The following is a 27,814-nucleotide window of genomic DNA, read 5'->3' on the forward strand; positions in this document are numbered from 1 at the left end:
AAACAAATCAGAGAAAGACCCAACTGAACTCTATTCAAGTCAAGGAAGTTTCTGCAGATTTTTACCTGTGTAACTGAGAAGGGAATTTGGCTTCCTGTCCAAGTTCACAGGTCAGGATTAAAAAGCAATATTACCTCCCGTATCAGATTAGTAAATTGTTATCAGTAGCATACAGAAGTAATCAGACCTCATACATTTCAACCAGTTCCTCATGCTTAGAGCTCTGTTTTATTTTACTAAACATGTAGTAAAATGAACTTACATTATCAGTGAAAACAACTCCTAATTTCCACATCTGGTACTTTACGTCAATGGAATTTAGCCTGCAAAAAAAGTAGATGCATATAAAAGCTGAGTGAGAAACCATTCTACCATAAGTGCATTATCCTGTAGGTGTAATAAGCTACAATTGTCCTGTTTCTCCTAAAGATGAAAGGAATAGTAGAATTCATATAGAGAACATGCTGTTATTGTGGGATGTTCCTATCTTGAAACAGAAGCAGGAAAATGTTTAGATAAACAAATCTCGTGTGTCTTTGTCCTACTGAAACCAGGGATGAGGGCTATTGAAAGAAAGGGTTATAAAGATACTAGAAATGAAGCTGGGAAATTGGTGAGGGAGGGAGATGAGAGGGTTTAATCATGGAGGAGAGCAAATTTAGTATGTTTAACAGCAGCAGCAGTAACAAAATGAATGTCAACTCTCTATGGATTAGATTGTGCCGTTCTGGCATAGCCCTGCACTGGGGGCAGTGTGGAGCTCCATGCCTGCCAGAGAAGCATAACAGAAAAGAAACTATCTCAGAGAGGCACAATTCCTCTGGCAGTTCCCCAGTACACAGGGGCATCACACAAACTGTTACACACCACTTTAAGGGCTACAGCATGTAGCTTCTCTATCAGGCCAGCCAGTTCCACTGGTCAGCTCAGCTTCCCATTACTCTCCACTCTCTGGTCTCTTAAGGCAACTGAAGCTATGAGGGAAGGAATTAGGCAACAGTTCCTTCATTGATTTGAGTGCCAGGGTTGTCATTCTGTCCAATCATTAGAAGAGCATAGAAAATTCTTTACTTCCTTCTTTACCACTACACACCCATTAAAGGCTAAGTCAGAATCTAGTCTATACTTGTATGTTGCATCCCATTCCCCCCACTCATTGTCTGTCTTTGTCTATTTTAGTCTTAACACTCCATAAAACAGGGACTAGGTCTTCTGTGTTTGGAGAGCTCCCAGCACACCTTGGGTTCTACTGCAATCTAAATAGTAATGATTGTGTTAAAACAGACACACACACACACACACACACGAGAGAGTTAAAATTAGGGATATTCATAGATAAAAATGAAATATTCTTTCAGAAATCTACACCTGTTAGTATTTTAGTAAAATTATTTCCAAGGAATTTTCAATTACAATTAGCATTCTATTACCAGTAAAAATTATTGTATACACACACTGCAGTATTTACTCATTTGCTGTATTGCTACCAGTTGCTGGCCGTCTTCATAAGAATGGCCATACTGGGTCCATCTAGCCCAGTATCCTGCCAGGTGCTTCAGAGGGAATGAACAGCAGAGGTAATCATCAAGTGATCCATCCCCTCTCATGCTGTCCTTCTACCATTCAACCCCTTCAGTGGCCCAGCATCACTTACCCGTGACCACTATGCTTTCTCTTTCTCTCCTTCTTCCCCCTCAGATTGATTCTTACTCCAACAATCTCTTCCTCTCAACCCTGATGCTTCTTCACCCCAAAAGACCCCAAAACTTAAAGCTACATTTTTCATAATACAAATAAACCATTTTTTGTAAATAGGAGAGACAAGGAACTATCACTAGTCATCACCATGGCTGCTTGCTTGGACATTAAGCCCTGTTACATGTTGAGACACTTTTTGGTTCTTTATCTTTATGGAGTGGAAACTATTTGAGCTGTCTGTGAAGTGTTTAGCAGAAATAGACCCTATTCTGATTGGGGACTTTGTGAACAATTATAATGTAGATAATTATATTAAAATATTATCCACCTTCCCCATGCAATTGTGAGCGAATTAAATGCTCCTTCAAATAAAGAGCAAATAATAATGATTAGTGTTAGGTATAGTGTAGACAGGTGTAGTGCCCTTGTCATCTCAAATTGTGCAGTAGTTCTCTGATGGCTGCTTATGAGAGTTTACCTAAGGCCACTAACATAATGTAATCTATTCAGGGCTTAAACCCAGGTCTCCCAAGGTTAGAGTAGGTTTTGTTAGATGCTCAATTTCATGGACAGAACAATTCACCAAAAATAAAAAAATATCTCTGCTTTGTTTAAATGTTTACCATTCAGAGAAGATTTTGCCATCAAATCAGTTGAACTTCCATTAGAAGTATTATTATTTATATAGCACCATAAGTCTACAAGGAGATTTACAGCTCAATAAAAAGGCAGAAGACAGTTCTATCTTATGTGCACTGGTATAAATCAGTAGTTATTCCACAGAAGTCAATGAAGTAACAAGGATATGAAACCTGTGTTAAGTGTGATCAAAATTAGGACAACAGTCTCTGTCCAAAGGAACTTACAACGTATTTTAATTGTGATTATGTTGATTTTACTTATAAAAATGCCAGTTATTTAACACAGAGGAATTGTAAAGTTGGTGGTTGTCTGGATTAGTGGAAAATTTGTCCTTTGCACTCATTCTCACACTACTATTATAATACATATTTTTCACTATATAAATTTCACTCTACCACAGAAATGGTTTAGATGATACAGTAAATCATATACTGTATTAACACTCATTTAGTATCTTGCCACACGCAAACACCCATTGATTTCCACAGGACTGCTCACTGTGAGAAGTGGCACCATTGGGTTTTTAATAAACAATCTCTGCTGACAGAAATAGAAATAGTTTTAACACAGAGAGAAGCATGGCCTAGTAGGCCACACATGGGGACTAAGAGTATTTGAGTCCTAACCCCAGTTTTACTACTGATTTGGTGTGTGGTCTTAAGCAAGTTCATTGACCTCTCTGTGATACAGTTTCCCCACTTGCATACTACATATCCAGTTCACAGTACTCGAAATCATGTGAAAATTAATGTTTTTAAGCAAAATACAAATGTTATTAATGTTTTTTAAAGACTGTTATTACTTATCTTCATACCCATAGCAATTTGTTTTCCATATCATCTCTTTACCCTATTTATTTCAAGTTTGCACATTACTTGATACAGTTGAGAAAATTAATAGAATGTTATCATATAAAATTTACACAGGGCATGCTATTGCAGATGCAAATCAAAAGGGCAAATTTGTATGGTTATTAGTTCCCCTTGGAATATTATTGGCTAAGTTCACATTGTGTTCAATAGCCTTCTTGGCTAGAAAAATTTTGTATAATGTAACTTTTTCTCCCCAGGACAAGCAAATTATAGTGTCTTTGTATCTGACCACCTCCAAACTGCTTAATGAGATCTCACGTGTCTGTCATACTTGAATGCACATTTGTTGTCTGAAACATTCAAAAAGAATAAGCAATTGTTGCACTCCTATGGGTTTGAGAGCATCCTTGAACAGTACTTCTGACACTGGCCTAGAAGCAGACAGCTTTAGATGACTCTACCTGGAGGGAAAAAATAGATTCCTCTGTGGACTAGTTATTTTGGGTCTTGAGTCCTCCAATTCAGATGACTGCCTGAGAGTAGTCTGCGCCTTACTACAGTGAGGCAACAATGGAAGGGTATTAGTCTAGATTCTGCTGCCATTTACCCTGGTGAAATTCTGAGCAACTCCATTAAATCTGTGCCATTGTTTTGAACATATCCTTCAAAACTACAAGGCTTGACCCCTGCAGAGGATAAGAGCTGGGCCCTATCTTGACTGATCAAAATAACATATTGCAGTTTGTCTGTTGGGATGTGATCTGTTTTCCTTTCACAGTTGAAATATAAAATCTAAGAACCAATATTATGGTTCAAAGCTGTTCAACTGATATACAGCCTGGTCTCTTGTAGTTTCCAGACCATAAACTGCAAGGTGACTCTCCAATCCTAAACTGGATGAAGAAATGGGAATAGTAGAACCAAAAGGTACCACCACCATCTGAGGACAATGTATTTACGAATAACTCTCTTCACTGAGTGAAGATGATACAACAATATACCATGTAGGTATACCTGTAGGACCTGCAATCTTAGCTTCACAAAAGGGGTGACAATGATACAGGAAGGCCATCAGAACACATACTGTTATTTAAGATCTGACTATTCCTACTAGTTGACCTATTGACTTGACAATGGCTTTTCTTAAGCTCTCAAGTTATCTTGCTGAAGGAAAGCAGAATTCACTTTAGAGTCTATAATTGCTCCCAGAAAAGTTAACACTTATGTTGTTTATCCTGATATCTAATTTCCTGAATAGAGACCAAGTATGTGAAGGACATGGATTATTCTTTGAGGCAAACAAGCTCTGATGATACAGATGTCAAAATAAGGGCGTACCAGGAGCTTGCTATGATAAACTGTTTTCAATTCCAGACACTTTGGGTTGGATTTTAACCTTACAATCCAGCTCAATTAAGGAACAGCATGTAGTTGAGCAGAAGCAGGGCACAAACCAGACTGACATTCAAATTCCTAATCATTCCCTGCTTTTCTCTTGCTTGGGGCAGGAGGTGGCATGGGGTGGAGTAAGCTGTGCCATTCCACTTTCCACTCCATTCCACTCTGCATCAGTTCAGCTGTACATAGCCCCGCCCGCTCCCTGTCAAACTCTGCAGGAGTGGAAGTAGCAGCCTAATGGCAAGGTGGGTAGCCTGAACAAGGGAGTAAGCAGCTCCTTACATCCCCCTTACTTTTCTGCATGGGCATGTACCCACAGAGGGCATGCACCTCACTCCTGAGGCCAAGGTAAAACTTGAGGCTCTGCAGATAAGGAACACTTAACTAAAAGGGGCTGTTGTCCAGTTAGAACATAGGATACCTATTGTGTGAATCCTAAAGGTTGGGAGCACTGAACCAGTCCTAAAGGAGGGGATTATGCAGACCCTAGAAGCAACATTCAGAACTGGATGCTTCTGATAACTTAGTGAGTACACCTCTCAAAATGCCCCTCATTTTAGTCCCAAAGTTACCTACATTTCAGAAAAATTTGGTGTCCTCTCACTTTTCACGTTGACATTTTTTTTTACATCAGAAGTAAAGAATCAAGAATACACTACATGAATGAATCCTACAGCATTTTAGTTTACTGAGTGAATAATTTGGTTTCCCTCATTTTGGGTCTTTTTTACAAACTGCACCCCACATTTGGGCCTTGGCAGGTCAAGAGGCATTCTCTTTAATCCTGGAGGATCTGGTATTTTAAGACAACCCAGTTTTGGAGGATAAGGAAAGTAATGGCAGTAAAAACTTCAATTGCTTCAAGTCTTGTGTCCCTCTACTCTTCCTGCCTTGGATGTATCATTGGATTAACAGATACTAGAGACTTTTCATGAGGAGAAGACAACTCAGTCACTTTCTTGAGGTGTATGGGAGACAGACAAAGTGGAGACCAAGTAAGATCTTTCTGTCCGCTACCGACATGGAAAGTCATTAGAGCTTTTTGGGTTCTGGATTAGGGTGGTTACTCTTTTTGGTTTGTATTAGGGGTGACCTATTTGTGCTTAATGGTTGTATGTATATTTGAGAACACATTTGGTTGCTCACAGTCTTTTCATTCCTGTACTTCTACACTTTTGATGTGGTAACAATTAAAACACCTTACATTTTATAAAACATTAAGAGCTAATTCTTCTCCACAACTTTGTTTTTCTAAGAATCATTGTCACCACATTATCTAATAATTTCCTTAGTTAGAGAGTGAAATGGCATTATGAAATGATGGAAAAAATAGTTCTAAAATCCCCTCAAATGCATAAAAGTAGAAACTAGGACTGGTTGTGATGGTAATTTTTAAAATTTTCAGAATGCTTAGATTGGTGGCTAGTATGCAAATACCATGTGAACAATTAACTGCTTCAAAATAGTTGCAGGATTTCTAAGACACAATGTATAACTGAACAAATGCACAAATCTACAGCTCCATTAAGAAAACAGTTAAGTCTGGCACTTTCACCTTAGTTTCAAGTGAACATTTGCCTAAACACTATGGAACACAAAAACACTATGGCATCAAGAGAGCCAAGTCTGCAATTGCGGGGATGTCACAGGTCATAGTACTGATGAACTGGCAGAGTAGTGCCCTAGCAGTTGTACAGAACCTGCCTGCACTATGTTTGGCAACCGCCTGTGCTATTAGTCTACCACCTTCAAAAGCACCAATATAGTCACAGTTTCTTTAAAGGTCCACTTCATTCAGCTACTACAAGCAAAAGGTTTTTTTTTCCAAATACTACATTTGTTTTCCTCCTCAGGAAATCTACTGATGCTGTAATGTTAACTGGAATTAGAACTCTGAACTTTTCTGCCTGAATCATCTTAATGTGCATTTATAAAAACTGTTCAAAGCACCTACAGGGAAGCACCAATTGCAGATTTATAAAAACAAGTTAGATTGGGGTGCCGGATCATTCATAAAAGTGGAGGGCCCATGAGGCCCCGCCGCTTCTGTGGCCCCCATGGCTCTACCCGCTGATCAGTCCAGAAGCCGGGTAAGGTAAGAGCCACCCAGGGGGCCGGGGCTACTGTGGGGAGCCCCGGACCCTCCACACGATCTGGGCAGGGAGCCCAAGAGCAGCCCCCGGCCCATGTTCCCCCCCGCCCCGGGATGCACCACTCAGGGCAGGTGGAGGGTCCGGGACTCCCCACAGTGTCCCAGGCCCCCTGGGTTGCTCTTACCTTGGCCTGGCTGCTGCTCTGAGGCCCCACCCTCTGGCCAGGCCAGAAGCTGGAGCCTGGCTGGGGTAACGGCTACCCGGGCCACTGTGGGGAGCCCCAGACCCTTCACCTGTCTTGGCTGGGGGGCCCAAGAGCAGCTCCCAGGCCATTTCTCCACCACCCGGGGCACTTACCTTACAGCCTGCCTGGGGGGCAAGGCCACAGGTGAAAGAGGAGGGGCAGGGGGCCAGGGCCTGTTCCACCTCTGCCCCCACCTTCCAGCACCACTGGGTTAGACAAACACCTGTCAGGGATGGTCTAGATAATATTTGTCCTGCCTCACTGGAAAGGGACTGGACTAGATGACTTATCGAGGTCCCTTCCAATCTTATATTTCTCTGATTATATAAGTGGTAACAAGATACAGCAAGATACAGCCCCAAATCCACATTGATAGCCTTTGCTCTGCTAGGGCCATGAACAGTCTAGGTGTTTCCTAAAGGGTTTTGTTCTCTGAAGGCAGAACAGCAATCCTCAACATACATCCAGAGAATGGAATCTCTGGTCCTTATTGATAATATGAGGTTCAGGAAAAAATGCAGGTACGTGTACAGTCTGATTATGTGGAAGTCAGAGACTACTCTGGGGATGAACTTAGGTTATAGTCACAATGAAACTATCCTGATGGAATACAGTTGTGGGTCAGCCATAAGGGCCACCAGCTCACCTTACCCTTCTCGCCAATGTGATGGCTACTAAGAAGGTGACTTTGATAGACAAATGGTAAAGTGAGCATGTTACTAGTGGTATCATCAAACAACTACAACCTATATTTGATGGCAACCCGATCCTGAAAGAAATTTTTCCTAACCCCTCCCGCCCTCCCCCCATTTCTGGCCTTCAAACAACCCCCAACCCTCTCCAAGTTCATCATCAGAAGCAAGATCCCCACAGACCAGGACAACAATCTGTAACCTCACTAATCCCCTCTTTGTCCTATGACTGCAGAGGTGTTAACAGGCCTCTCTACCTTGAATGGTCCCTTACAATATGCGCTAACTACTTCTGCTAAACAATCTGTTCCACCTTGCATTTTGCTGATATGCTGGGAGTTCCTTTCCCAGACCTGAAGAAGAGCTCTGTGTGGCTCAAAAGCTTGTCTCTCTCATCAACAGAAGTTGGTCCAATAAAAGATATTACCTTACCCGCCTTGTCTCTTTAATATCCTGGGACTGATGCAGCTACAACTACACTGCATAAAGCCAATTAAGCAAAGTTTCCAAGACTACGCATCTAATTTTCTAGATTATACAGCATTCATGGCATTGTCTATTAACAACATGTAATTTCTTTTCACCTGTTTTTAAAATTGGAATGTATGATGTACCACACTGTCCATTTTTTCTGGCTGATTAGTATTGGATGAACCATCAAATGAAGATAATAAAATTTCCAGCACTGCTATCATTAGGCCTTATTAAAACAATGGCAATATTATGCATTCAAACACTAATATAACAAAATAAATCCACATCCATAAAATAATTTGCTGTTCTATGACTTCTCTGTCTACTGTACCTCTCTAACTTCTGTTTGTCCATGACATTCACTAAATCATAAAATCAAGAACATTTATCATGTACAGAATAAGCACAGCAAGGCGCAGACTTTTGTTTCCTCAAGGGGCTGCTCCACCCCTGCTCCGTCTGAGGCCTCGCCTCCAAGGGCCCTGCCCTCACTCCGACCCCCAGAAACGACTCTCGCTCCGCCCCCACCCCTCAAGGCCCCCGCTAACCTGCCGTTCTCCCCGAGCTGCCAAACAGCTGATCGGGGGTGCCGCTAAACAGCTGTAGCTGGTGGATGCTGAGCACCCGCTATTTTTTCCCCTGGGTGCTCCAGCCCTATAGCACCCATGGAATCAGCGCCTCTGAAGCACAGCCACAACATTCAAAGCTAGATAACAAATTTCAAATGCTTGATTTTAATTTATACACAAAACCAGAAGGAAGTACTTACACCGCCGATAAGGAGCTATCTTTCTTTGGTTTCTTTTTTTCTCGGGCATCGCTAAAATCCAGAGCAGCCTTGTCCATTCCTAGTAACTCACTGATTCTGTCCCGGCCATAGAACTCCCCGTATTTATCCATAACCTAAAGATTAGAGGAATGTTTAACACAATCAGTTGGGTGGGAGAATGGTAATGTTTTCATTACTCTGATTATTCTTTTACATCTGATTAAATAAGATATAATTGTTTCCATCTTAAAATAAGTTACTCGAAATATGCTTAATATATCTGGTTAAAAAAACCAGTGAATTTCAGCTAACACCCAAAAATATTATATCTCAGTGAATTCCAGCTAACACCCAAAAATATTATATCTATGCTTACATATATTCTGCCCCTTTCACAAAATATCTGCAAACATTAAAATAGCTAGACATGAACAATTACAGGATGTAACCAGTCCCCTATCACTTCCGAATACTTCATTACTCACTCTTATCCCACAAGATTTACTTATTTTTAACCTTTGCAAAAATATACCCAAAGGAAAACATTACAGATTACAGGCACATAACTGAATAAGAAATAGTATGGTATAGTTGCCTAATAATTTGTGGTTTAGACCTCGGTGGATATTTTTTTAAAATTTTTGAGTCTTTTTTTTTTTTTTTTGGTATATGCATAAAAACAGCTCTGCATTGTTGTGACTCAGGCAGTACCCTGGGGAGCAGAAAAAGTGTGTAAAACAAAGAACCCTTCCTTAAAACACTGCATTTTGCCTCTAAGACACTCACGTCTGTTCAGAGTATTTCTCTACCCCAGCATTCTAAACCAGGCATTCTACAGTCTGATTGAAAACATAATCCTTTCTTTTTCCCCTCAGCTTTCCATTGGCTACTTTTTAATAAATTTTCATTTATGAGCCCCTGATTAGCCTTCCTAGACAACTTTAGTGCAGACTTTCGCTATCTATCTATCTCCCAACAACCCCTTCAAATATACTGTCGGAGAATAACAGAGTTCTTACTTTTTGTTTGGGTACAGCAAGTCAGATACTTTATTTTCTCTAACAATTGCTTAGAGGGAGAGAGCTAAACAGGTCTCTCCACAAGTAAACAATTACAACAAGCATTTATACCTTTTGTTACAGACGATAATGAGCAACAGCTGCATTTTGTTTATACATAGGTCATTCTGATATCTTGTTTTGCTCACTAATGTAGACTCTTAGTTTACATTCCATATTATCAACACAAGGTCGCAACAACTTCTCACACAGTTTTTTCCCACTCGCCTTACACATTCCTCGCTTCTACAAATCTCGTGTTATTAGGGTTACAGTTAGCCTGACTTTTGCTAACAAACTGTCATGCATTGCATCCCCTTCCTGTCAGTTTTTTCTCTGCTTCCACAACACAAATGGCATCTTCCTCAGCAAGGCTAACAAAACGTAATTTTTTAGCCAAAGTAATAATTATTACAAGCCAAAAAAGTGAGAAATATTTTAAAAGTCAATTTCTGATAAATTTTCAATAAAAAACATTACTTCTCTGAAATCAGTGGAGTCACACTGGTATGAAGCCTGTGTGACAGACAGAAAACTGACCCAACAACTTTAAAACTCCTTTTTTGATCTTTATCAAACTCCTTAGAAAGATTTTTTTCCTGTGATGATATTGAGATCTATAAAATCGTCAGGAAGATCAGGTTTTATTGGTGGAAACTGGAGAAGTGGTTGACAGTAATATTTATAAGAAACTAGCATCAATGTTCATATTTAAGCAGCTATCACAACTCAATGTTATCTATCTGTTGATGGATAATCTTCTATAAATAGGTAGATATGTACGTACACACACAAAAAAAACATACGGTTGCGTGTATGTAATATACACACATACAAAATTTCACATGCATCTTACATTTCTGATTTTTATTTAAAAAGGCAAATAGACTTATAAACTTATAGACTTTAAGGTCATAAGGGACCATCATGATCTCTAAATTATGTGGAACAAATTTTCAAAATTAATTGCCCAACTTGTGTGCAAAAAATGTGTAACTACATGCACAAAGTGGGTGAGGAATTTAAAATAGTGTAGAATGGTAGACACGGTAATCTACAGTATATAAGCATATATATATTTTAGAGAAATGTACCATCTTCTATTACACCAAAAATCAACACAAAATTCCAATAAACTTAAAAAAACCTGAAAAATAATCAAGCCTATTGAAAAACAATATAAAGCATTACCTTTCTTTTAACAAACTTATCCCAATAGTTGTTAGGAAATGATCTGAAAAATATAGATGAGAAAAGATACTTTGAGGATTATTGTTGTACCGAGTAGTATAAAAAAAATAACAAGAACGAGAAAATGCACATACATTGGTCTGGTCTTGCAATCCATAGACAGACAATTCCTGTTGAAGGCAGTGAAGTTCTCCTATGTATGGGCTCCAGAAACATTGTTGGAAAGTGATGTAGAATTCCTATATCTGCAGGGTTAACTAAATCAAATACAGAGCGTACCTAGCTGGAAATTAAAATGTTGCCATAAAAATGATGGTGGTATTCGCCCTGTCTAATGTGCAGAGTTTATAAGGCTTGATCTTTCTCCATCAACATCCACATTAAGCCATTAGAGAACACTGTGATATGCTATGGGCTCACTTATCATCATTATTATTTTTATCTATTATTTGTACTACCATAGCACCCCAGACACTGTATAAACACTGAACAAAAAGACAGCTTTGCAGATGTTTATGGGGGCAGGAGGAGCTTCTCCTAAGCATGAGGGGCAGGATGGGAGAAAGGACAAAGGTGCTTGTTTCAAAATTTAACAAGTGGGAATTAGAGGCATGATTAGAGTGGGAACTGACATTTCAGTATTGAATGACAGATAACAGGAATGTAAGGGATTGATGGTAAAGAGTCCTAAAAGTGAGGACCAGGAGCTTCTCTTTGATGTGATAGAGAAGGGGGAGAGCCAGTAGAGGGATTCAAAGAGAAGGGTGACATGGCCAATCCAATAGCACAAGGGAATGATCCTTGCCAAATCATTCTGAATGGATATAAATGGGGAAAGATTACATTTGTCAAGTCCAGAGAAAAGGCTGTTGCAATTACTGAGATGTGAGATGAGAGCTTGGACAAGAGTTTCAGTTCTGTAAATGGATAAGAAAAGCCATATCTTACATATGTTATGCAGAAAGAATCAACAAGATGTAGACATCCTGGATGTGAGGACCTACAGAGAGGTCCAAATCAAAGATTAAGCCTGGGTTATGGGCTGGGGTGACAGGCAAGGTGACAGGTGGTGTTGTCCATGACTAGACATCCACTAAGATATCTTGAAAGAAACCGGTGCAGAGACAGCAGTGGAGGAGGGGAGGGTCTGAGGAGACACGGGTAGCAAAAAGGTGGCTGGGATTGTGGACATGTAATTCAATTAATTTGGAGAAGTAGAGTTGTTTAGCTAGGAAGATGGCAGCACTGAGAAGGGGGAATGAATTTGTAGTGGAGGAAGTAAGTATGGTCACAAGATTTCTGGTAGTGATGCTCTGTGGGAACAGGAGTGAAAGACATCCTTCATATGTAAATGAAACACAGCTATACTAAATGCATCTGCCTCATCTGGAACAGAAATTTTTGTCACCACAAATGTCATGGATCACTTCTAATTCGGGATACAAGTCAGAAGAGGAATGCACTTTGTAAATCTAGCAGAAATCATAACTGTCCCCTCAATTTAGGGCCTCAGCACATCACCTTGTCAACCAGTGGGCAATCTTTGATTAATATTCAATTCAGTTCTATGTCTATCTATGTATACATGCATTTAGAGGGTCAACCACTGTAGTATCTAGGTGACAAATACAAGAATTTAAGCTTCAGCATTCACTGTGCAGGACTGCATGCTCACCTAACCTGCTGATGGTGTTGTATGCCTTGTGATGTCTTTTCTTTTGGGTGGAACTCTATTGGGAGTGGAGAGTACTTTGGTCATGATAGAGTTAGGTTAAGTGATGAGACTGCACTGCTCTGAAGGAGGAAAGGTCAACCTGATGTAGGAAGTTTCACAGTTAGACTTTTTCTCTGAAAATGACTTGTCTCTAGATCATATTAGCCTTGTTTTGGATATCAGTGAACCTGTTGATCACAATGTTTGTTGAATGGGAGAGGGAGAGGTGATCCATTAGGCAGTTGATCTCTCCCCCACAAGAGACTTTAAAGATGAGAACTAAGAAAAGCAACTACAAGAAAATAAAACAATATATAACAAATGGGAAAAAGGGTAAATTGATAGCAATGAATATAAATTAGAAGCTAGCAATTGTAGAAAATTGATAAGGGAAGGAAAAAGACACAAAGAGAAATCAACTGACCATCAGATGCTGGGAATAGGTGATGGGGGATGGATCACTTGATGTTTACCTGTTCTGTTCATTTCCTCTGGGGCACCTGGCATTGGCCACTGTTGGAAGACACTGGGCTAGATGATACTGGGCTAGATGGACCTTTGGTCTGACCCAGTATGGCTGTTCTTATGTTCAGAGCAAGAAAAATAAGAAGTTTAAGTATATTAAGAATAAAAATGAGCCTAACAATGATATTGATCCATTGCTCTATGGAAATGATTGAATTGTCAATAATATTATTTAAAAAGTCAGAAGTATTGAATACATATTTCTGATTTGTGTTTGGGAAAAAGCCAGATTATGTATTCAGACCATAAGAAGATGATGACATACTTTCCATTCCATTGGTAACACAGGAGGATATTAAACAGCAACTACTAATGTGAGACATTTTTAAGTCAGCAGAACCAGATAGCTTGCATCCAATAGCTTTAGAAGAACTGGCAGAAGAGCTCTCTGGACTGCTAATGGTTATTTTCAATTAGTCTTTGTACACTGAGGAAGTTCCAAAGGATTGTAGGAAAGCTAATGTTGTGCCAATATTTAAAAAGGGTAAGCAGGTAATTATAGGCCTGTCAATCTAACATCAATTCCAGGCAAGATAATAGAACGGCTGATATGGGACTCGATTAGTAAAGAATTAATGGAGGGTTATAGAATCAATGCCAGTCCAACATGGGACTGGTTCTTGACCCTGTGCTATTTAACATTTTTATCAGTGACCTGGAAGAAAACACAAAATTATCACTGATAAAGTCTGAAAATGACACAAGAATTGGGGGAGTCATAAATAATGAAGAAGACAGGTCCCTAACACAGAGAATCTGGATTGTCAAGTAAGCTGAGTGCAAATAAACAATCTGCATTTCAATATGGTCAAAGGTTAAGTCATACCTCTAGGAAAAAAGCCTGCAAGCTATACTTACAGGATGGGGACTCTATCCTGGGAAGCAGCGACTGTGAAAAAGACTTCAGGCTTATGGTGGATAATCAGCTTAACCTGAGCTCCTAGAGTGATGATATGGCCAAAAGGGCTAATATAACTCTTGGGTGTGTAAACGGGGGATATTAATTAGGAGTAGAAAGATAATATTACTTCTGCATTTGGCACTGATGTGACTGCGACTGGAACATGGTCCAATTTTGGTGTTCAAAGTTCAAGAAGGAAGCTGAAAAATTAGGGGGGGTTCAGTGAAAAGCCACATAAATTATTAAAGGTCTGGAAAACATTGACTTATAGTGAAAGACCATAAGAAATCAATCTATTTAGTTTATCAAGGAGATGGTTCTGAGGTGACTCCATCACAGTCTATGGGTATGTCTACTTTATGATAAAAAAAAAGAAGGAAATTGATAGCACTGAGTTTCAGAGCCCAGGTCAGCTGACTCGGGCTCACAGGGTCAGGCTGTAAGGCTATACAACTGCAGTGTAGACATTCGGGCTCAGGCTGGAGCCCAGGCGCTGAAACCACACAAGGGGGGAAGGGTCTCAGAGCCCAGGCTCCAGCCCAAGCTCAAATGTCTACATTGCAATCTTATAGCCCCAGAGTCTGAGCCCCGTGAGCTCATGTCAGCTGACCCAGGCCAGACACAGCCATGCCACAGATCTTTCATTGCACTGTAGACATATCTTATAAGCACCTACACGGGGAATAGAAATTTGATAATAGAAGACTCTTCAATCTAGCAGACAAACATATAAAAAGATCTTATAGCTGGATACCGAAGCTAGGCAAATTCAGACTCAAAATAAAGCACAGATTTTTAACAACAAGGTTAATTAACCGTTGGGACAAACCATGAGGGTTGTGGTGGATCCTCCACCACTGCAAATTTTAAATCAAGATTAAACAGAAATAAATTCAGGGAAGTCCTTGGCCTGAGTTATGCAGGAGGTCAAACTAGATGATCACAATGATCACTTCTGGCCTCACAATTTATTAATAAGAATTTGAACTGGTCCTGATACTCAATGGGGAAACCAGCATATTAGGAAGAGCACTGGCATGACATGTTCTCAGTTACTCTTATGCTTAGGAGACAGATAGCTGTATTTTGGACTAATTGCCATGTCAATGCAGCTTCCAACAGCTCTAGGAAACAGGTATTGCAGCACTGTAACCTTGAATTAGCAAAGGGGGTGATCTCTGTGATCAGGTTAACCAGGAGTGTGCTGAGTTTTCTTCTTACCTGGTGGTATAAAAACAAGTTCCCAGCCTCTTTATCAATTTGGATACAATGGTGTAAAATTAGGTTAAGTGTGCCTTAACATCTGAGCATCTCCGCCACAGTACTTGGACTAGTGTTCTCGACTGAAGGGGCTGTCACAGCCATGAGCCTCTGCTAGATCTTTGAAATAATTTCATCTACTCACTACCATTGTCTTCCTCATCCAGACATGGACAGAAACACTTTTCTACCTCTCACAAGCAAGAAGACTGAAGACTGTCAGTTACTGATCTATGTCTGTGTTACTTCCCTGCTGGATTACTGTAATGAGTTCTACATAGCAGAATCATAGAATCATAGGACTGGAAGGGACCTTGAGAGGTGATCTAGTCCAGTCCCCTGCACTCAAGGCAGGGCTAAGTATTATTTTCAAATGCCTGTCCTCTGAGTAAGACAGACACACAGGAATATATTACTGTACTTCAAGTCCCTGTGTGCTGCACATGGGTCCCATTGCATTTTAAGTATTTGGCTCTCATTTTCAAAGCCCTTAAAGAAAGCAGGGGCCCAACCACCTCAAGAACTGCCCTTTCTTTGCTAAGACCTTCCCCTCAATAGAGGTAGCAATAAACTAACAGGTAAGCTCTCTCTTTCTCTCTGAAAAAATTAACGCAACAAACCCACAAAGGAACAGAGAAGAGAGTCCTACTTGGATGATAAAGGGAATTTTAATTCTTCCATTGATGGCTACGTTTCATGATGATTGGCACACTACAAATAGATACATCACTGTATCTAACCTTCTGTTTACCACCATTCACCTTTCTATTTTCATATCCCTCAATTCCTTTCTCCTGTTATCTTCTCTTTCCCCCACGTCGTCCTCTTTCTGGACCCTTTTTAAATGTATTTTTCCCTTTGCTCACCTCTTCTCTTCACTCTTCCCTGCTTTTATATATGTTACCCTTTTCTGGTATCTTCCTACCACTTCCTTTCTTTTATTTTCTTTCATTCTTGACCTCCAGACTATTGAACACTCTGTTTGTAACCTAACATGAGCCAGAAACTACTCTCCAGTTCTGGAGAGAGGCAGGCCACACCAGAGGAAGCTCTGTAGCTTTTTAATAACATTTGAACAATTTTATTATTAGATATCTGAGTTTTCCAGATACTGTATATGTCTTCAAGTGTTATTCTTATTCAGTTGAACAATGCAAATAAAGTTCCTGTTATAACCATTTAATTCTCTTTTTAAAAAACATAACGAGAAAATCAAGTATTCTGAGAAAGCAACATCTGTTTCTATTTCTCACTCTTTTTACTCTGCACCACAGTACATTGCAGTCTGAAGGCAGGCGTTAGCTAGCTTCATTGTGTGTGTCAAATTGAAGGGTTTTTTCCCAACCTGAAGAAGCTTTATTTTGTGTGCATGTTTTTGCCCAATATTTTTCTACAGTTGTGTGTCATGGTACAGTGTTAGCACAACTGTGATAAACTGGGAAATAACTTTTATGTTTCATGAATATGGTACATACCTCTGTGTCTGTGTTTATGATGAGTTACTTGTTATAGAATTAGCTAAAAAGAGGTTGTTAAAGCAACCAGGTGGGAAAGATAAAACTATGATAGAGCACTCAGAATAGCCAGTTTTATAGCTGTGAAGAGGTGACTCCTCAGCCCCTGATGACACAGCTCGTTTGCCAAGGTTAAGAAGAGAGAGGTCCAAAAAACCCACTAAGCCACCGAGGCCTAGACAAGGTTGGGAGGTTAATGAGTGGCCAAAGGTGGCCCTGGAAGTGTGAGCGAGAGCTGACAGGCTGGCAAGGGAACACAGGGAGACAGAGAAAGCCTGCTGTGAGCAGGACAGTCTGTTTTCTCCCAGCAAGAGTGGGGGATTAGCTGGGATGAAGGGAGTTTACAAAAATCTGGCAAGGAAAGACTGTTGTGTAATACCCATGCCATTTACTGTTTCTACACTTTGCTCTGCATGCTTTGTGCCTTTGGGGGAATGAATAAATAATACTTTGTTTGGAAGGCATTGTTTCTGAGTTGCTTTAGTCAACTTGACTGATCACAGGTCCCCGGAGTGAAAGGGCTACAGGTGCCAAATTGAGTTGGGTTTCAACACAATTAGGATTGATGTCCAGAGACCCAGACCCAGAGTGGATGGACCATGTGGTTTTGCCCAGAATGAGGTGCAGGAACCTGGGCCTGTCACCTGAGGGGCACACTCAAGGCGGTCTAAAAGGTTCCAAAGTGCAGTTCACCCAGTATCTGTGGCAGTCGCATTTGTTAGTAAATATAATACTTACCAACGTGAATTTTATTGTGCCTTGTTTTTTTTTGCAGGACAAGTCATTTCAGATTCAGGCCCTCAGAACACAGATTAATAATCATGATATACAATAATTCCTACAGATGCTTACAGTCTATTGGATTATTTTGCTGGAAGCCTAATCCCCATCGCCATCGTCCACTTCTGAGAAACTTGAGAGTTAGTTATATACAATGTGTGTATTCCAGAAAATTCTGTACACAGCTATAAAAGCTAAAGTAAAAACACTCACTGTGTGTTGATGACGAGTCTGTCCCACTGCCCTTTAATATCATCTTCTGAAGGCTGTTCTGTAATGTACAGCCCATCAAATTCCAATTTCCTTGCAACTTCCTTTTCACGCTTAAAAATAACCAGTGGAACCTGCAATAGAAAAATAAACATATTAAAAATTAGTTCAAAATCAGTGACAGCTCTGGGAGCTGCTATCTTTTAAGAACAGCTAACTGCTTATAAAAATTGAATGCACAGATTGAATGAAGCTAAACCAGCCATCAGAAGGAAAAATTGCATACTACACATAAGCTACAGTAGTCTTTCAAACAGTCAAGTATTTGACTAATGCCAGGAACCTGGGTATATATAGATGAATGAGGCCCAGATCCTTCAGTGCCATACAATGACTTTGCACTGCACTGTTTCAATACTGTGGCCATTAACCCAAGAAGGCTCAGACAAATGCCAGGGGGATCCTACAGTGGCACAGAGCCAATATAAGGGTTTGTAGACCACACACCTTCCCTGCTGTCAGCATAGCAGGGTGAAAAGGGGCATAGCTAAAAAGTGAGCAGCACATTGGGCATGCTCCTATGTCAGGCTCATCTGGGGTTGCATAGGGTTACCATACGTCCGGATTTCCCCGGACATGTCCGGCTTTTTGGTCCTCAAATCCCCGTCTGGGGGGAATTTTCAAAAAGCGGACATGTCTGGGGAAATAGGGAGGCATAAGCCAGGGTCCGCCCAGCCCCAGCACGACCCGCCGGGTCCGCAGTGCAGCCCAGCCGCCCCGGCTACATTGTAGCGAGCTCGGGCGGGGGGAGGGGGAGGGCGCAGTCGCAGAAGGTGGCGGAGGGGCCGCTGCTGCCTCCGCAGGCCGGGCGGACCGCGCGCCCCAGCCGAGCCTGCAGGACCACGGGGAGGCTGGGCCCAGCCAGCGGCTCGGGCTTCCCTCGCGGGTGGGGACCCCCCGACCACTGGGTGACCCTTCCTGCAGCCCCAGGGCCGCGGGAGCTGTTTCCAGCGGGGAACGTTTTCGGCGGCGGCAGGAAGGAGGCTGCGGCGTGGGGCGGGGAGTGTGGCGTATGCCGGGGCTGCAGGGACCTGCGCTGCCCCGGTTGCCGCTGAGCGTCCAAAGCCTCCGCCAGGCAGAGGCTGCCGGGGGAGCGGGGGAGCAGGGCAAGCGGGGGGCACAGAGGCTGCAGGGGCAGGGTGTGTGCGCAGGGGCTGCAGGGCGAGTGGGGAGCAGGGGTCACAGAGGCTGCAGGGCGAGTGGGGAGCAGGGGGCACAGAGGCTGCAGGGGCGGGGGGGGGGTGCAGAGGCTGCATGGCGAGTGGGGAGCAGGGAAGCACTTAGCAACCCCCAACCAAGATCAGAGCGGGAGGGAGGAGGGGGAATGCGGGGTGCTCAGAGGAGGGGGCAGAGTTGGGGCAGGGCAAGGGCCCCCGTGGAGTGTCCTCTTTTTTCAGTGTTGAAATATGGTAACCCTAGGGTTGCATTAAGGCACCTGTTAAAGATTGGCATGAATTAAAGTAGTCCTGAGGCTGCTCTTAAGACACAGCAGGGGAAACAGCTGCACTGGGATGAGAGTAATGCAAAAGACACCGTTAAAGTACTTTTGCACACCGCCTCCTTGAGTTGTGCTCAGTGCACTTTGCCTGCCCCTGAGGATCTGGACTGCAAGGCTCTGGAGGCCTTCCCTAGGACAGAACTCTCTATAATGAGCGGGGTGACTGACATTCAAGAGAAGTGCCTCCATTGGGGCTGGATGCGGCTGGCAGCTCTTTGCGTTCCATTTGAATGGACTTTCCTTAGAAAACTGCTACTGACAGAAAAGTACATTCTGGTTGCACTAAAGCGTTAATTACATACAGAGGGCTGTTTTATTGGACTTTTATTTTGAAAAGCGATTCTGTTAGGCTCCCAGCATTATTTCTGAATTTCCCCAAATTCACCTTTTACTTATCCACTCCACATCAGTGACTCTGCACCTAAACCACAGCCTACAGCTGGACAGCATTATATTGGAACAATAACAATTAAAACTATATTACTTGATAATAGGGTGGATATTACACTCGATATAAAAACTGTAATTCAAATATTATTTGAAGACAGATTCATAAAAAGTTTTTAGTGGATTTTACTCATTCCCATTTTAACAGCAATTTACAGACACAAATCTTGCACACAAATAAAAAGCAATACAGTTGAAATGGATTTTTTTTAAAGCAACGTGTGTCTACAGTGGCCACAGGTCGAGACTAGAACTGCCCCTTTTAAGGACAATGTCTTCCATCCAGGGCATCAGAAACTGTGGGAAATCATTATGGCAAACAGTTACTTCAATAGTTTAATTCATGTCTACCAAGAGGATAAAAATAAAAAGTTATTTTTTGAGAGACATTCCATAAAACTCACACAGAAAAAAGAAAGCCGTAACTCAAAAGCCAGGACCTGGAGATGGTACTGCATATGTCACCTGACACCCAATCATGGAAAATGTGTTTCTCTATTTATTGGTGCTGTGCAAGTATTTAAAGTGCATAAGGAAATCAGCCACTTGGTAACCATTTGCCTTCACTTGGAAAGCAGATCCTGTCTCTGTGGCAAAGAAAAGGTAACCGATTAAAGATAGGATGAAAAAATAACTAGAAGCCAAATAATTTCCTACTGCATAAAAACCTGTGCAAAGAGAAATGCTATTCATGTGCCTCCTTTGAGCAAGCTGCTGATACGTTGCATTCCACTTTTGATAAAACAAGACTAACAGAGGTATAAAAGGGACAAGAGGAAGGCCTTGTCAGAACATCACCCATGGGAGATCAGTCAGAAACTCTAGTCCAACTACCATACACCCTTGGCAATATACACTTCTTGTGCACCACAGCCAGCTGACATGCAATGCTGCCATTGTAATCTATCCTCCTCTGATCACATGTATCCCCCTCTACTTGTATTTGAAAGTCACAGGTGGCACCTCAGCCAGAACAGGGCTGCATTAATGTACATGGCAAATGGCCATGTGTTGAGTCTATGAGAACATGCCATATGGAGGGATTCCACCTCCCTCACATGACAGGCCTCACTTTCTGAATTCTTGTGAGGTTCATCACATGCATAACTTATATACAGGGGAAGCCAGCAACATAGTGGCTCTTCATGGGGGTCCTCACCCTGTTTGTGAAAAATTTCTGTGATTTTGCTCCACTGCACATCACTCAATGGAAAGGAGCAAAGGGGTCTACAAAAACAAACAGTGTTACATTCCTCGACCTCTTACTTTCAAACAGTAATATCCAATGATGCAGAAAAAGGAGATGACTGTGTGTAGGATGGCCAAAATCCGCAGCGTGGGTTCCATATAGCCACTGCTTTCTTCAAGGACATAGTGCACAGCGATGATCCGATGGGAGCCACTTTCCAGGCTGTTTAACTTGGAGTCTTCCTCAGCATTTACCACAAGAACTTCCTTTTCTTCTATCACAGCAGAGGTGGAGACCTGTTCAAATCACTCACAGTCAGCGGGAAAACTATTTAATTTGACAGGAGTTTTGCATTTCTACACACTATGTACTATAATTCACAGAGACAAACAAAAATGTAAATGGGGGGAAGGGAACCTTTTTTTGTGAAGAAATCGCCACTAGAAATACCTCACAGAGATCCCTCTACTTTATTCCACTGGGATGACTGGTTTTGCCATTCCCTCACTATAGAAAAGCTACCATGAACTTGACAGATCACTGGGGATCCATGGGAGGTCATGACCATAGAGTCATAGATTTTAAGGTCAGAAGGGATCATTATAATCGTCTAGTCTGACCTCCTGCGCAACGCAGGCCACAGAATCTCACCCACCCACTCCTGTAATAAACCCCTAACCGATGTTTGAGCTGCTAAAGTCCTCAAATCATGGTTTAAAGACTTCAAGGTGCAGAGAATCCTCCAGCAAGTGACCCGTGCCCCACGCTGCAGAAGAAGGCGAAAAATCCCCAGGGCCTTTGCCAATCTGCCCTGGAGGAAAATTCCTTCCCGACTCCAAATATGGCGATCAGCTAAGCCCTGAGCATGTGGGCAAGACTCACCAGCCAGACATCTAGGAAAGAATTCTCTGTAGTAGCTCAGATCCCATCCCATCTAACATCCCATCACAGGCCATTGGGCATGTTTATCGCTAATAGTCGAAGATCAATTAATTGCCAAAATTAGGCTATCCCATCATACCATCCCCTCCATAAACTTAGCAAGCTTAGTCTTGAAGCCAGATATGGCTTTTGCCCCCACTGCTTCCCTTGGAAGGCTGTTCCAGAACTTCACTCCTCTGATGGTTATAAACCTTCGTCTAATTTCAAGTCTAAACATCCTGATGGCCAGTTTATATCCATTTGTTCTTGTGTCCATGTTGATACTCAGCTTAAATAATTCCTCTCCCTCCCTGATATTTTTCCCTCCGATATATTTATAGAGAGCAATCATATCTCCCCTCAGCCTTCTTTTGGACAAGCTCTTTGAGTCTCCTTTCATAAGACAGGTTTTCCATTCTTCGGATCATCCTAGTAGCCCTTCTCTGTACCTGTTCCAGTTTGAATTCATCCTTCTTAAACATGGGAGACCAGAACTGCACACAGTATTCCAGATGAGGTCTCACCAGTGCCTTGTATAACAGTACTAACACCTCCTTATCTCTACTGGAAATACCTTGCCTGATGCATCCCAAGACCACATTAGCTTTTTTCACGGCCACATCACATTGGCGGCTCATAGTCATCCTGTGGTGGAGGCCTTGTAACACACACTGCAGCTGTGACCAACCCTGCTCTGAATCCCTGATAGCACAGCTCTGCCAGGGATTCGTCTGGGTACGGAAGCTTCCAGGGACAGGAGAGAGTCATGAGTGGAAAAGCGAATATAGCTTGGAGCAGCATTAACTATCTTCTGCAGGACCGATTTATGTGCTCCTGCCACAAATTACACTCCCTCTGTTTGTGCAGTCTCTGAACTATGCAGACCAACTGGGGCAGGGTCTAATGTGGGGGAGGAGAGGGGCTGTGCTCTGAGATGGTCTTCTGCAATGAGGAAGGTGAAGACCCCCCAGTGTGCAGGCCCAGCAGGCTCTGATTAGCCTTGTGTCTTATTGAATTTGACTATTTAAATGGTTAACTCTTTCCTGCCATGACTGTATGTAGAGAGGTCAGGCATACAGGCTTTTGTTTTACATAAGATTCTCTATTTTTTTTAGAATTGTACTGATGGAAAAAATACTAAAACTAATAGACATTTTAATGGAGGTATAACTTTAACAAGATAAGCACACAATACATTTGAAATATTAAGCAGACCCTTAATCCACTAGGCTATGCAGTCTTTGGCTAGTTTTAATTGGAAGTTAGAGTGTGTTAATTTGGCTACGCAGTCTCCCATGTTTTTCAAATTCATGCAATTATGCAATACAAGGGCTGATTAGTAATAATACAACAAATTTACCTTATAGAAGAGCAGGATGAAATTGATGGCAAAAGCAACAAACAAAGCCAACATCCTCATGTTATAAAAATTGCGAGCAAAATAGTTCTGAAAATAAAAATAAAAAATACAGTTTATCTATAAATTATTTTATATATTGATTTAGTCAACTTTGGTGAACTCATAAAAATTACTTCTAAGAACCTTATGTTATAAAAAATATTCAAAGTATCCAAATCTAGAAAGCTTGTAGAGTTTTACTGTTAAAAACCCTCACAAGAACACCTCTTCCCACAATCTCCTCCAAAAATTGCTTGCATGTTTACCAAGGTTTTCAGTTAGAGTGGGAGAATCATAAAACAAAGCTGAATTTGGAACCAAATCTTAGACCTTGTGAAGAGTGAAAAGCTTGGATAACTCGGTCTTGAAATTAGTTTTCATATTGTTAGGCCACTGTACTTTCGAGTTCCAACTGCAACAGGATTGAAAGTGGAAATATGGGAAATCCCATGAAAATACTGTTCCCCTAAGGTCTGTAGCTGGACGTGGTTTGAACAGTTCAGGTAGGTTTCAGATGTGCAGCTAAACTTGTATCCTAACTAAATCTTTTGGATCTTTCCCATGGCTAATTTTTAAAACATTCACAGCTGCTGCTTTTATCTCTCTCTACATATATATACACAAGCTTATACACACACACACACACACACATATATATATATAAACTACAATAAAAGAATACTAAAGTTGCAAAGTGAATCACTCAAAAAATCACTCAAAAAGTCAGGGAATGTTGAAGATAAGGCTGTATACATAACCGTAACTCTCCACTCCCTTTTGTGAATGCATTACAATTTACAAGCTGGCATAAATATGTATCTAAATTGGGAAGGAGGGAAATTGTATTATTTGAGAAACATGTTCCTTTAATTAGTCTTATTTTCCATAGATATAGGCTTTCAAGACAGTTTTTAAAAAGGTAAATATTTCATGCAAAATATAGGACATCTGTTTTATGCAGATTTATATCTAGATATGAAATTTTATACTAAGTATTGGGTTTTCAAAAATTCTTTAAATTGGTTTGTCACATGCCATTTGTGCTGCTCTGAAAGGTCTCATATACAAGGGAAATTATGTATCACTGCTCTAGGGGCTAGAAAGCAGAGAAGCAGTGAAAGGTGACCCTGCAGACTCTTGAACACTATGGCCTTAGTGGTAGCTCTTTTTACAGGAATATGTGTGGTGGAGTTGTCATGCAGGCAGGTGCAGAGCCAATGGGTTAGAGAGTTGCTTGGATCCATGGGAGAGACCAGAGGAGCCCTGACTTGTGGTAGTTGTCATGGAGAGGCTCCGTAGCCACTACCACAGGTCTGAGACCAAGATTCCATTCTTCAGCCTTGTGCCTTTCAGATATTGAGCAAAGCCTTTGAATGGTGCCTCAGCCTGAGAGACAAATGTAATTTACCTGTGAGAGAGCTTCTGAACTCACCAAATTTTGCTCTCAGTTCTGAGATCTCTCCACTCTAAATTTTCCCCTTCATAGATTCCAAGGCCAGAAGAGACCAGTGTGATCATCTAGTCTGACCTGTTGGATAACATCGGCCACAGAACTTCCCCAAAATAATTCCTTTTGAATGTCAGCATATCTTTTAAAAAAAAATCCATCTTGATTTAGAAATTGCCAGTGATGGAGAGGCCATTACGATCCTTGGTAAACTGCTCCAATGGTTAATTACCCCCCCAGCAGGCTCGTGCTGCTTACTAATAGGATTTCACAGTCGCAATGCAGCTATGAACATTCGTGGCAAATTATTTTCAAGAATGCATATAATTCTTCCACCCCTTAAAAATACATGTGCATCCATTCCAGCCACAAACCCCCACATTTGCATTCACAAATTGGGTAACTGCATGTACAAGTACCAACTTGTGCAAAGAAAAAAGCAGCATGGTTTTGTGATTATGAAGAGTGTAAGTGCTTATTTGAAGGCAAACGTCACATGCAGCTTTGAAGAAGGCCCTTAATGTTTGTTTTTTTAAATGATTATTTTGCCTAGCACATTGGTATTTTCACTGTCATGTTGTTTTTATGCCTTTTTGGGGGGTGGGTTAAGGGCAGAGAATGAATGAAAGTTGCTACAGCTTTCTCAGATGCACAGACACTCTGTAGGCCTTTGTAACAAGTTCCTGGCTAACATTCAAGTACTGAGTACAATGTAGATAACATTGTAGATAACATCTTACAAGAAGTTTCTGCTGGTATGCTATGATTTTCTTCCAAAAGGCTGATTCCTGGACTTCTGGTTCTCCATATCTGTGTGCATGAAGCTGTCTCAGCTTCTGTTTCCCTTTGTCTTCTTTGGCTTTTTCTTCCTTTTCTCCATCTTCTCCCCTGAGAAAACAAATGAACCCATAATGTGTGCTGAGTCACTGAAGATAACCTAGAGATCTACTGTAAACTTTTTTCCCACCCGGATGTTTACAGTCAGGGGTCGGCACCACCACATTGCACAACGGACACTTGACAAAATTACCATATTTAGTGACGGACATTGGGGGTTGGGGGGTTATGTCATTCAGTCATTCAATGTTTTGAAAAATTACCATGGATCTCAAAATTTTTACCATGGACACATTGCTGACCCCTGTTTACAGTCCCACCACATTAAGGGGGAAATCCTGTCCCCTCATGAAGCCACAATAGCCATGATTCGTGCAGGGAAGAGACGTGAAATGAAGAGGAATCCTCCCTCTCAGGCCACAAAGAAATGGAAAAAATGTTCTGTGGGTGATACTGCAGCCACTGCATTGCAGTAGCCTCTCTTAAATGAGGATATTTGACTGGTGAATCCAGGTAATTATGGATCCACCCTTCCTATTCCCAAGCCCCACTCCATATTTATGTAGTTAGTACCAACAGAACTAAGCTCTGTAATGCACGTTGGGTAGTTCCCCTTCAGCCTCATGACTACACCACATCTGCTGTGATGAGGGCTCCAGGATGCAGAGAAAGCAGCAGGATTTGGCCATAACAGAAAATAGTTGACTTAAAACTTAAAATACATTTATGTTTTGAAACAGAATAACTGAAAAAGCATTTCCTCCTCTATTTATGAACCAAGTCTTGAGTTCAGGATTCTGCATTTCCCCTCCAACAGTTGTGGATACTACAAGCACTTACTCAAATGGAGGAAGGAACAAGAATTGATTGTTGCACTTTCAGGTGTTTGTGACGTATCAGCTATACAAAGGAAAACAAGGAATCCTGAACTATGGGATGTAATTTCACTCTATTTTACCCGTTAAAACCAAACACTGTATTTTGTATTCCATTACATTTATTTGATTTTTAACTTGGACCTTAATTCTATTACTAATATGGGACCTAAAACAGTGTTGCATTAATTTAGAAAACCAAAAACAAATCAAAAACAAAAACAAAGAGAAAGGCTGAGTTGCACATTGAAAAAACTGACATTAAAGTTTGTGCTGCATAAAAATCTAAGAGCACTGAACTGTAATCCTGTAGTGAGCAATGCCCACACAGAATTTTGCTAAAGGCAAAACAATATTGGACTCACGAGGTTTGTAAAATCAAAATCACCCTGGTTTACATACCTAGCAGCTGCACACAGTGCATTTAGTGAACCTGCAGCCGAAGACTTTGACAAAGACCATACACCTAACTTTAAAATTGTTCTCTGGAACCTATGTGGTGTGTGTCTGTGTCTATGTTAAATGCTTCTAGCCACTGTGTTTGCCAAGAAAACTTTAGACATATGGACTAAATAATGCTGGTCAAACATTTTCTGATGGAACCTTTTTTTCCATTGGAAACTTCTGATTTGATGGAATCAATATGTGCTGTGGGAACATTTTGACTCTGTCAAAACTTTTGATGGAAACCAGGCAGGCAAGCAGATTGGCCAGCCCGTCTGGATTCCTCTCAGCCTGCCTAAAAGCTGACTGGAGGGTAGGCATGCAGACTGCTTGGGTCCCCAGCCTCCCAGAATACTGGGCAGCCTGCCTGGTGATGGCTCCCTTAGTTGCTCGGCTTCCTGGGCTACCTGGCTAGTCAGCTCCCTGGGGTGCCCATCTGGCAGTTGGGTTGCCTGGTGCCATAATTTACATCCAATAGAAAATTTTATTTTTCAACTTTTCATTCCAAGTCAAAAGAAAAAATATTTGGAAATGTGACATTTTTCATGGGACAGAAATTCTGGTTCTGGCACAGCTCTAGAGCTGAATGTAAATCAAAGCATTTTCTTCCTAAGGCCTGGTCTACCCTAAGTGGGGGGGATTGATCTAAGTTATGCAACTTCAGCTACATGAATAACATAGCTGAAGTCGACGTACTTAGACCTACTCACCGTGGTGTCTTC

The 27,814-nt window shown here is 41.4% G+C and overlaps 1 protein-coding gene across 1 annotated transcript in view; it reads right to left on the reverse strand.

The window, feature by feature from the left end:
• The window catches only part of RYR2 (ryanodine receptor 2), a 512,764-nt gene that overhangs the window by 27,375 nt on the left and 457,575 nt on the right, over window positions 1–27,814 (reverse strand). The window contains exons 92-98 of the mRNA XM_026649522.1: window positions 25,677–25,824; window positions 23,451–23,537; window positions 21,247–21,465; window positions 17,979–18,109; window positions 11,072–11,114; window positions 8,823–8,956; window positions 263–323 (exon numbers count right to left, since the gene is read on the reverse strand). Of these exons, the coding sequence (XP_026505307.1) occupies window positions 263–323; window positions 8,823–8,956; window positions 11,072–11,114; window positions 17,979–18,109; window positions 21,247–21,465; window positions 23,451–23,537; window positions 25,677–25,824 (823 nt within the window). The remainder of the gene's footprint in view (window positions 1–262; window positions 324–8,822; window positions 8,957–11,071; window positions 11,115–17,978; window positions 18,110–21,246; window positions 21,466–23,450; window positions 23,538–25,676; window positions 25,825–27,814) is intronic.

The sequence above is a fragment of the Terrapene carolina genome, unplaced genomic scaffold (genome assembly GCF_002925995.2).
Source record: "Terrapene carolina triunguis isolate 2854851 unplaced genomic scaffold, T_m_triunguis-2.0 Scaffold85, whole genome shotgun sequence".
Taxonomy (NCBI): Eukaryota; Metazoa; Chordata; order Testudines; family Emydidae; genus Terrapene; species Terrapene triunguis.